Here is a 12,034-nt window from a genome sequence, read left to right on the forward strand (position 1 = left end):
GAGCTTCTGTCAGATGTTGTAAGACAAGAAAGTGAGCATCATTAAGCTCTTGGGAATTAAGTGATACCCATTTTTCTCCGATAGTACCTTTACCCTCAATCATCCCTTCATGTCGAAACTTCGGCAGCCTAAACGGTTGCACACCAGCGAGATAGTCGGTGCAAAATCTTATAACCTCTGCTGCTATGTATCCTTCGACAATACTAGCATCTGGCCTATATCTATTGGTAGTGTACCCTTTCAAAACTCCCATATATCACTCAAATGCATACATATCTCTTAAATGTACAGATCCCAAAAGTTTAGCCTCTCTAACCAAATGAGCAACCAAATGCACCGAAATATCAAAGAAAGATGGGGGAAAATACATCTCGAATTGACACAAGGTTTCAACAGTATCAGCTTGCAGCTTGTCTAGTGTGTCAAGATCAATCACCTTTCTATATATTGCATTAAAGAAAAAGCATAGCCTGGTAATAGCAACTCTCACAGGTTTTGGTAAAACGGATCGAATCGACACAGGTAAAAATTGTTGCATTAGCACGGGATTGTCATGAGACTTTAGTCCAATCAGCCGCAAATCTTTCATGGAAACAATATTTTTCATGTTTGAACAATATCCATGTGGTACCTTAATGCCACGAAGACACTCACATATAATAGATTTCTCTATCTTAGACAATGTGTAACAAGCGGGAGGAAGAGATACACGTTTCTCATTCTCTTGAGGTGCTAGCTCATTCCTTGTTCCCATTTCTTCGATGTCTTTTCTCGCCTTGTAGCCGTCTTTAGTCTTTCCGGGAATGTTAAGCAGAGTCCCGATAAGACTTTCGGCAACATTCTTTTCTACATGCATGATGTCTATACAATGTCTCACTGACATGTGTTTCCAATATAGAAGATTCCAGAATATAGACTTCTTCTTATATTTAGCATTCTTTTCAAATTTATTAGGCTTTCCAAAAACAACATTAATATCTTTGACTTGTTTATATACTTCATCTCCCTCTAGTGGAATAGGTGCCATTCCACTCTCGTTCTCTCTATTGAATGCCTTCTTCATCCTACGATAAGGGTGGTATCGAGGCAAAAATCTTCGATGGCCAGTATAAACATTCTTGCGGCTATAGGTGAGCCGAGGAGCTACGGTAGCGTCATCACATATTGGACATGCTTTTTTCCCTTTCACTGAGTAACCAGAGAAATTACCATATACAGGAAAATCATTTATGGTACATAATAACTGTTGGAGCTTGTGTCCTCCACAATTAGTGTGATAACATTTATAAATCTCTTATAGGTTCACAAGGGTATACTTTTTATTTTATCAGTTGATTAACGATTACTTAATAACGGTTGGCTTGCTAGAAAGTTTGACGTTATTATCATACTGATGGCGGTGATCAACTGGTCCCTAAAAGTCACACCTAAAGGATGTGTTTGAGAGATGTGATTGTATGAAAATATAATCACATTGATGCATGACTAAAAGGTTAGTCCATGTATTTGACTAAACAGTTAGTCAATGTGATGATGAGACGATTATTTAATCTAATTAAATAATATTAGCTGAGACGAATTAACTGTCAATTCGTAAATTGAATATAATATGTTATATTTAATTAAAGTATATAATGTTAGCTTAAACGAATTAAGATGTTAATTAGTAATTAAACATAATCGGTTATATTTAATTAGCAAATTATAAATATGCGATATTTATAGTTAAAGTATATTTTATATGAGATTGTTATAATAAATGTTGTCAGGCCGGAATTAATAAATCGACTACAAACGGTTATGTATGGACTTATTAAAAAGGGACAACATATATGACAATTAATAAAATGTACACATTATATATATTTTGATAACTACCCAAAAATAAGGAGATTTTTCTCCCTATTTTTGGGAGTTTTGACCAAAAAAAAAGAAAAAAAAGATCTCACCTCTTTTTCTCTCCTTTTCACGGTTTAAGAGGGGAGATAGGAGATCATTTTTGCCAATTCCTTTTGACCTAATTTTTCTTCTCATCAAAAATCACACAAAACCCTAAATTAATTAGTGAATTTGGGGATCGATTCTAGCAAGAACAAAAGGGCATTTCTCATATCATCTTGGGTGGAACGATTAGGCGAATATCAATTTTGATATTGTTCTTAGGCCATATTTTCAAGGACCAAAGGTTGATTCTTAATCCCTATTCTATTTTGTTTATGCATTTCATTTACGACTAGTTTTCATAGATTATAATTTCGTTATAATCCTTAATTTTAAGGAAAGTATACCGATATTTCACACAAGTGGTATCAGAGCCAAGGCCACGAAATTATTTTATATGAATTTCATAATTGAATTTAAACAATAAAGTTAGAAGAATCGAAAAAAAAAAATTCAGCCGTGAAGAAAATTTTATTTGCCGTATGAAATAAAAAAAAATTTGCCGAAAAGTTTTTTTGTTGATTTGTTCCATTTTGATTTATTAATATTGTTGTTTTAATTTGTTAAAATGATAATATGATGAATTTGTAGTTGTTTTGATTTAATGAGGATTAAATTAAAATGGAAATGGAAATCTACTTGTTTGATGATGTTAAATTTGTTTTTCCTATATAGTTTTTGGCATAGATGGTTTTAAATCATTGTTTAGAATCATGTTTCATAAATTTATATGTTCATGATTATGTCAATCTTGTTCTAATAGCAACTATAAACGAATTTGTTCATCTAAATGTTTTTTGTTATTAGGGCATTATGCCGCAAAAGAAAAAAAAAAGTTTCTGTTTTTTTGTTTTGGCTGTTTGCCGTGACCAAAGGAAAAAAAGGGTTTCTGGTTTTTTTTTGGTTTTGAGGATATGCCGAGTGCATTCAAAAAAAAGGAAATCTGTTTTTTTTTTTCGTTTTTGCACAATGCCGTGAGCATTGAAAAGAAAAAAAACCTTTTTTTTAAGTTTGCCGAGAGCATTATTAAAAAAAAAATTTGTTTTGTTTTTGGCCAATATTTATTATACATTAAATTAATAATGTATGATTAATTGTTGTGAAGAAGTTCACATTTTTTAGATACCTAATTATTTTAAAGAAGTTTAAAATAATGTTGGATTAATTCATATTACAAGATTAGTGTGAATTAAGATTGAAATTATTGTGAGTAATTGAGGAAATGTCACATAATTTGATCATTTAAATAGGTGGTTTGGATAAATTAATCTACATAATTAAGGAATTATGTCTTGCATGTTTAATTTATTAGTTGATGCAATTTTTTTTAGTTGAATGAATCGTTGAATGGATTTATTTACGTATTTTTGCAATCGGTTGTAATTTGTAATACCTAGTGTGGCCTTAGTTAAATTATGTTTTCGTAATGATGGAAACATAATTTTTAATGTAATTTTGAGATCTCGAATCTCCTTTTATTTTCTTTAAGTATTATGTTTTGAAATTAGAATGTAAATAGGTTTATTTTTTAATTTTAATTGTAATTTTAAAGAAGACTAAAGATGGAGATTGGATTGCTCACTCCCGCTACATGGACCAAGATGGAACATCAAGACAAGCTTCTTGGGTCCAAGGATGGATTCCAAAATTGTATTTAATGTTCATTTTGGTAGATAGGCCACACTAGGACTTTATTTTGTTTACGTTTTTCCATTCCAATTGCTTTTCATTCTTAGTTAGTGCATCATATTCCGCCTAAACCAAACCACCTAATACTTCTAAAATGCATGAAAATTGAGTCATATAGATTGTGTGTTAGTTTTCATAGACATGCAGATGTCACACATTATAAGCCATCACCTTAGTTTATTCATTCTCGCATGCTAGATATTAGTTCACTTAAAATGAATTAAAATAAAGTTGATGGGATCTTCCTCTAAACCTGAAATTGAGACTAGTCTTTATAAGGGCAAACAACTATGAATCCCTTCTTCGTCGATAGGCATATAGGACCTTACTCTCCATATGACCCCTTCTACGTTGGGTAAGTAGTTTTTGTTGACTTAGTTTACCTCAACATTATAATCCGAAGAGTTTCTCGTGATTATGATGGACTAAAGATAGAATTTACAGAAATTTATCGACCAAGAATTCTAACAGTAGAATTAGCCAAGAGGTTGGCTTATCAATTTACAGAAAATTGAGTCTTGGGATCATTTTTATAATTCTTGAGGGAGGTCAATTGTATAAATGCTTGAGTATTCGCGTTATAACAGTATTGCATTAGACTTAAATCATAACGATGAGTATGCTTATTATATTTATTCTTCTTTTCGCAGTGTAGCATACGTTTATTTTGATAATACTGTTACAACAAATGGCTGGAAATAACGAAATCCCAATGCCAAGTGCCACACTTGGACGCGAGTCCTGGCTGAAAGCTTTCATGGACCACATGAATCAGTTCACACGTCTGAAAAATGACGGGTCCAACTTTGCGGACTGGGAGGCATCATTGCGGAATGCTGCCATTGGTGACGGTAAGCTCAAGTACTTAACTGAGCCAATACCGCCAAACCCAGGCCCCAATGAAGGAGTCAATGAGTTACTTGCTTATAGTGACTTCATTATGGAAGCGGGCGCGATAAAGAACGTACTCATCTTTGCAATGGAAACCAATTTGCAGAGACGCTTCATTGCCCAAGGTGCAAACAAGATTTTCACCACGCTCAATAAAGAGTTCTCAAAAGCACCGAGAATCGTTACTTATGAGCATACCTGTCGCTTCTTTGATGCGAAACTCCAGAAGGGCCAACCGGTTAGCCCACACATTCTTAACATGATTGAGAATGTCGAGAAATTGGAGGCACTTGATTGCAAAATCAGTGAGAGCATAGTCATTGACCGTATGCTTCATTCACTTCATGATGGTTTTGCCCTCTTTAGGGTAAATTACTATATGAATGACATGAAGAAAAGTCCTCATGAGCTATACTCACGTCACGTACAGACCGAGAAGGATATGAAATTGAGTGGGAGCATGAAGCAAGATGTTCTCATGATTTCCAACAAGAATAAGGGTAAGGGCAAGGCTGACGGCGACCTAACTGTAGGAAAGCCGAAGTTTAAAAAGTCGGAAACGGTAAGAGTGGGCTTGGTGAGACTAGTGGCTCACTAGGCAAGGCAAAGAGCAAGAACGGTAACGTTGAATGCCACCATTGTCACAAGTCTGGACATTGGAGGAGGAACTGTCCCGTTTACCGTGAGGACATAAAAGCAGGCCACGTCACTCCTGTTGGTATGTCATCTTATATTCATATGATTGAGATTAACCATGCAAGTTTCGGAACTTGGGTACTTGATACTGGTTGTGGTTCTCATCTGTGTAATCATTTGCAGGGCCTAAAGAACATCACACCTCTCGCAAAGGGTGATATGGACCTGCGAGTCGGGAATGGAGCACGAGTTGCTGCAGTCTCAAAAGGAACATACGTAATCCAGCTCCCTAGTGGGTTTGAATTATATTTATATAACTGTTGCTATGTACCTAGTTTATCTAAGAACATTATTTCTGTTTCCATACTCGATAAAGACGGATTTGCATTTTCAATAAAGGATAATAGCTGTATTTTCTCTTTCAATGAAATGATTTATGGCAAAGCAGTTTCCATGAATGAAATTTACATCTTAGATCAAACTACAGATATATTACACGTGAATAATAATAATTTAAAGGTTGGTGACAAAGATCAAACCTATCTATGGCATTGTCGAATGGGCACATAAATGAAATATGTGTAAAGAAACTCGTCGAGAATGGGACTATTCCCGCATTCGATTTTTCTACATTTGGCACGTGTGAATCATGTCTCATCGGCAAAATGACTCGAATTTCATTCAAAGGTGTTGGAATGCGCGCTAGTGACCTATTAGGACTCATACATACTGATGTATGTGGACCTATGTCAATTACCGCTAGAGATGGCTATAGATATTTTATCACTTTCACGGACGATTTGAGTCGATACGGATATATCTACTTAATAAAGCATAAAAGTGAGTCCTTTGAAAAATTCAAGGAATACCAGAACAAGGTTGAGGACCAACTAGGAAGAAAGGTTAAAGCACTCCGTTCAGATCGGGGTGGCGAATATCTTTCAAATGAGTTTGATCAACTATTTAAAGACAGTGGAATCGTTTTACAGTTAACTCCACCTGGAACACCTCAATTAAATGGTGTGTCCGAACAGAGAAATCGAACACTACTTGATATGGTTCGATCCATGATGAGTCACACGGTAGTACCTGATTCATTATGGGGTTTTGCTCTTTGTCATTTTGCTCTTATACTTAACCGAAGTCCGACTAAAGCTGTCGACAAGACTCCATATGAAATGTGGAAGGTAACGGTACCTAACTTGTCCTTTATTCGGGTTTGGGGCTGCGAGGCTTATGTCAAGTGGAGACGTGAGGATAAGCTCGACCCGCGATCGGTCGAGACATACTTTATTGGTTATCCAAAAGGAATGTTTGGTCATTACTTCTATTCTCCTACCGAACATCGAGTTTTTGTTGCGGCTAGTGCAAAGTTCTTAGAGAAAGAATTTCTCGAGAACAAGACAAGTAATAGAACCTTCGAGCTGTCGGAGGTTCAAGAACCAACAACCGAGGAACAGATGGAGGAAGTTGTTCCTCCAACTGATGATACGGTTAATATTCCTCAGGAACCTAGGAGGTCGGGTAGAGTCTCTAGTCCTCTGGACAGATACATTGGTATGGTCGAGAAGAGTAACATTTGCTCCTAGAGATTAATGAACCCGCTACCTATAAAGGTGCCATGACCTGTTCCAACTCAAAGCTATGGCTTGAAGCCATGCAATCCGAGATGGACTCCATGTATGAGAATGACGTATGGGATCTAGTTGATTTACCTAATAAGGTAAAACCTCTACAGTGCAAATGGCTTTACAAAATAAAGCGTTCTGTAGACGGGCAACCAGATACCTATAAGGCACGACTAGTGGCAAAAGGTTTCACTTAAGTGCACGGATTGCATTATGATGAAATTTTTGCACCCGTAGTTATGCTGCGTTCCATTAGGATAATCTTAGCGATTGCCGCTTTTCATGATTATGAAATTTGGCAAATGGATGTGAAAACTGCCTTCTTAAACGGTTATTTGGAGGAAGAGTTGTACATGGTACAACCCGAAGGTTTCATAGATCCTGAAATTCCTAAGAAAGTGTACAAGCTTAAGCGTTCCATTTATGGACTTAAGCAAGCTTCTCGGAGTTGGAATCATCATTTCGACCAGGTGATAAAAAATATGGTTTTACTCGATCGTTCGAAGAACCATGCTTATATATCAAGTCGAGTGGGAGCAATATTGTTTTCTTGATATTGTATGTTGATGGCATACTCTTGATTGGGAATGACATTCCTCTCTTATCTTCGGTTTAAGGATGGTTGAAGAACCATTTCCAGATGAAAGATCTGGGTGAGGCACAACGCATATTGGGAATCCTTATTTATCGAGATAAGTCACGACGGATGTTATCACTGAGTCAGGAGTCTTATTTAGATAAGATTCTTGGAAGGTTCAGCATGACCAACTCCAAGAAGGGGAACCTTCCAATGACGTCTGGGATGCAGTTGAGCAAGTCTCAGTCACCCACAACGCCTGAAAGGATTAAGCGCATGAGTCGTGTTCCTTATGCATCAGCCATAGGATCAATCATGTATGCCATGATATGCACACGTCCAGACGTGGCATATGTATTGAGTATGACGAGTCGGTACCAAAAGAATCCAGGTGAAACGCATTGGATAGCTGTTAAAACCATCCTTAAGTACCTACGGAGGACTAAGGATAGGGTATTGACTTATGGAGGAGATACTAAGCTATGCGCAATCGGTTACGCAGATGCTAGCTTCCAAACGGATCGAGATGATTCAAAATCTCAGTCCGGGTTCGTCTTCACTCTTATTGGTGCTGCGGTCAGCTGGAAGAGTTCCAAACAGGATGTTGTAGCAGATTCTACTACTGAATCCGAGTACTATGCCGCTTCGGAAGTAGCAAAGGAAGCTATATGGATGCGTCAATTCTTACAAGGACTTACGATAGTTCCTAGTTCGAATGACCCGATCACCATCTATTGTGACAATAGAGGTGCCATCTTCTAGGCTAAGGAGCCAAAGTCTAGCAAAAAGTCTAGACATGTACATCGGAAAGCTCACATGATCCGTTATTACGTGGAGCAAGAGGAGATAGTGATTGACAAGATAGCTTCGGATGATAACATCGCGGATCCTCTCACTAAACCGTTGAATTATGATAAGCATGAAGGGCACGTTATTTCCATGGGAATTAAACGTGTTCCTGAGTTGTAGTAGTTGATTATGGATTTCATACATTATCTTTTTCATATACTATTTATAACTTTATCGTTTTATTTCATATTTTGTTTTTCATGTGGATTGTACTGACAACATTGAACGCCACAAAGTGAACTAAATTACATTATATTTGTTTTGGTCCGTAATCACCCACATGAGCTGATAACTCTGGCTATTATATTGTGCAGTGGATTGATGGTGGGTTCAACGAGCCATAAGTCAAACAGTTGGCTGATCGATCACTGACGCGAGTTATAACGATACCTCGTAGGATAATAAATTGTGACAATGTAATGGAGTCCTAAATGGTTAATAACATTCGGTGTCAGGTCGTGGATTGAACGTCCATTGTGTTCCTAAAGTCGATTATTTTGACTATTGATTGTCTCTTGAGATTAAGGCAGTTTTTGGGTGACTTTGGTTTATTTCTCATGGTCTACCGTAACAGGAGGCTAAGCAGATTTTTTCTGGGTCATTTCATACTGTGCTTATATCTGCAGGATTCGAGTTGAAGAAAATATCCAACCTTTATCAGGTTTAGTTATTTCTCAGGGCCACTCGAGGAGTTGTAACTGAAATGCATGGCCATGCTCGAATGATGATTCGTTTATCAGTTAAGTTACTCTCTAGTCGGGGAAACCACTCTTGATATTGATCACTTGTAAAATACGACCTTTGTGAATACGGATTTTGCAAATTGTTTGACATTGAGTTGGAGAAATTTTAGGATATGAGAATCGGTTATCGCACATACACTTGTGAGGACAAGTGGGAGATTGTTGGAGCTTGTGTCCTCCACAATTAGTGTGATAACATTTATAAATCTCTTATAGGTTCACAAGGGTATACTTTTTATTTTATCAGTTGATTAACGATTACTTAATAACGGTTGGCTTGCTAGAAAGTTTGACGTTATTATCATACTCATGGCGGTGATCAACTGGTCCCTACAAGTCACACCTAAAGGATGTGTTTGAGAGATGTGATTATATGAAAATATAATCACATTGATTCCTGACTAAAAGGTTAGTCCATGTATTTGACTAAACAGTTAGTCAATGTGATGATGAGACGATTATTTAATCTAATTAAATAATATTAGCTGAGACGAATTAACTGTCAATTCGTAAATTGAATATAATATGTTATATTTAATTAATGTATATAATGTTAGATTAAACGAATTAAGATGTAAATTCGTAATTAAGCATAATCGGTTATATTTACTTAGCAAATTATAAATATGCGATATTTATAGTTAAAGTATATTTCATACGAGATTGTTATAATAAATGTTGTCAGGCCGGAATTAATAAATCGACTACAAACGGTTATGTATGGACTTATTAAAACGGGACAACATATATGACAATTAATAAAATGTACACATTATATATATTTTGATAACTACCCAAAAATAAGAAGAGATTTGTCTCCCTATTTTTGGGAGTTTTGACCGAAAAAAAGAAAAAAAAGATCTCACCTCTTTTTCTCTCCTTTTCACGGTTTAAGAGGGGAGATAGGAAATCATTTTTGCCAATTCCTTTTGACCTAATTTTTCTTCTCATCAAAAATCACACAAAACCCTAAATTAATTAGTGAATTTGGGGATCGATTCTAGCAAGAACAAAAGGGCATTTCTCATATCATCTTGGGTGCAACGATTAGGAGAATATCAATTTTGATATTGTTCTTAGGCCATATTTGCAAGGACCAAAGGTTGATTCTTAATCCATATTCTATTTTGTTTATGCATTTCATTTATGACTACTTTCATAGATTATAATTTCGTTATAATCCTTAATTTTAAGGGAAGTATACCGATATTTCCCACAATAACATAGCACGCAAGGTGAAATCTTCTTTGGCAACTGCATCATACACCTTTACTCCTTCATTGCACAGTAATTTCAAATCATCAACGAGGGGCTCTAGTTATACATCTATATCATTACTCGGTCACTTTGGTCCTTGGATAAGAAGTGACAACATCAAGTATTTGCGCTTCATACATAAATAAGGGGGCAAGTTATAAACACAAAGAAGGACAGGCCACGTGCTATGTTGGCTACTCAAAGTAGAGAATGGGTTCATCCCATCGGTACAAAGGCCAAGTCGTAAATTTCTAGCTTCATCACCAAATTCTGGAAACATTCTATCAATAGTTCTCCATTGAGGGGCATCTAATGGATGTCTAAGTTTACCGTCCTTTTTTCTCATGTCGGCATGCCACCTTAAGTTCCTCGCATCAATTAGATTGGCAAATAATTGTTTAAATCTTGGTATTATGGATAAATACCAAACCACTTTTGCAGCAGAGCCTTTCTTTTGTGGAGAATCATTGTCCTTATCTTTTAATCGATATCGTGATGTACCACATTTAGGACACTCGTGCAAATCCTTATATTCTTTGCCGTACAAAATGAAGTCTTTTGGACATGCATGAATTTTTTCATAGTCACATCCTATTGGGCACATAATTTTCATAGCCTCATAAGTGGATTTCGGAAGAACAAGATCTTCCGGGAGTATGTCATTTAAGATTTCTAATAATGATGTAAAACTCTTATCACTCCACTTATTTTCCACTTTTAAAGACATCAAGTTCATAACTGCAGACAATCGAGTAAATTTATTGCAGTTAGGATATAAAGGTTTCTCCGCATCACTAAGCAAACTCTCCAAAACCTTTTGATCATCCTCAAAATTAACTTGCACAACCTCAATCGAGTCATCTATCCGATCCCTTTGAATATCTTCATCATCAATAACATATGTTGCTCTCTCTTCCCCATCCGCTTCAGTTTGAGTAGAAACGATAGACTCTCCATGAAATATCCAACGTGTGTAGTCTCATAAAACCCTCGTAAAACTAAGTGCTCAACACATATATCAGGAGTTGAAACTTTCTTTAAATTTTCACAATTAATACAAGGGCATAAGATGTGTGTCTCTCCTTTTTTAATTGCATTCTCAGCCGCACATTTCACAAATATCTCCTTCACTAAAATCCTAAACTTGAGAGTAGAGCGTTTCATATTATACATCCAACTTCGGTCCATCTCTAAAAACACAAAGAGTAATACATTTAACTAACAAATAACATAGAGAAAAGAAAGTTTATTACTACAGCAATAAAAGATTGAAGAACAACACATTTAATCAATAAATAACATAGTATGATTGCCAACAACCAATTGCCGTACTGAAAAAATGTCAAATATGAGGAATTTGCGTAAGTGTGTTAGACCTTTAATTTCATGAACACCTCATTAAGGTTATAGAAGTAATTAAATTAAAGACTAGAAATGATAGAGAGACTCAGTCACTCGCCCTTTTTTTTAATACGCAATACCAAGATACATTTGATTCATGTGTTAACACTGCTCAATTTGAAGCACTTACAGCAAAAATGCATTAAAAATAAAGTTGACTATTTCTATTACAATCTAGGCCATGGTTGTGCGAGTTAAGCATAAGATATGGGACTAAACTTTACTTATTTTTTCATATAAGGACCTAAGTTATTATTCTTTTCCATTAAGGACCTCATGTCCATATTCCGTTAAGTAATACGTCAAAAGTGACGATGTGCTAAATTTTCACATGCTAGCTGTTAACCTCAAAACAAATTTGTTGATTAAAATTTGACTGAAGTGAATAGTAAAATCAATATTCTTTTATAAAATGGGTTACT

General features: G+C 35.8%; 1 protein-coding gene across 1 annotated transcript; it reads right to left on the reverse strand.

Annotated features, from left to right (window-relative positions):
• Positions 1-256: 256 nt before the first annotated feature.
• LOC141630060 (uncharacterized) lies at positions 257-11,399 on the reverse strand. Its single transcript, XM_074442942.1, has 3 exons — positions 11,270-11,399; positions 10,443-11,135; positions 257-1,188 (listed from the first exon to the last, which is right to left on the reverse strand). The coding sequence occupies exons 1-3, from the start codon at positions 11,397-11,399 to the stop codon at positions 257-259; spliced, it is 1,755 nt and encodes a 584-aa protein (XP_074299043.1).
• Positions 11,400-12,034: the final 635 nt, after the last annotated feature.

Source organism: Silene latifolia, chromosome Y (genome assembly GCF_048544455.1).
Source record: "Silene latifolia isolate original U9 population chromosome Y, ASM4854445v1, whole genome shotgun sequence".
NCBI lineage: Eukaryota > Viridiplantae > Streptophyta > Magnoliopsida > Caryophyllales > Caryophyllaceae > Silene > Silene latifolia.

Excerpts from the sequence above, each read along its gene's own strand:
- LOC141630060 (XM_074442942.1), bottom strand. The coding sequence starts at position 11,399 with ATGGACCGAAGTTGGATGTATAATATGAAACGCTCTACTCTCAAGTTT. Across the intron at positions 11,136-11,269 it reads GACACACATCTTATGCCCTT|CGGATGGGGAAGAGAGAGCA; the intron begins GTATTAATTGTG and ends CTCAAACTGAAG. Across the intron at positions 1,189-10,442 it reads AAATTTACGACTTGGCCTTT|TGAAAGGGAAAAAAGCATGT; the intron begins GTACCGATGGGA and ends CTGGTTACTCAG.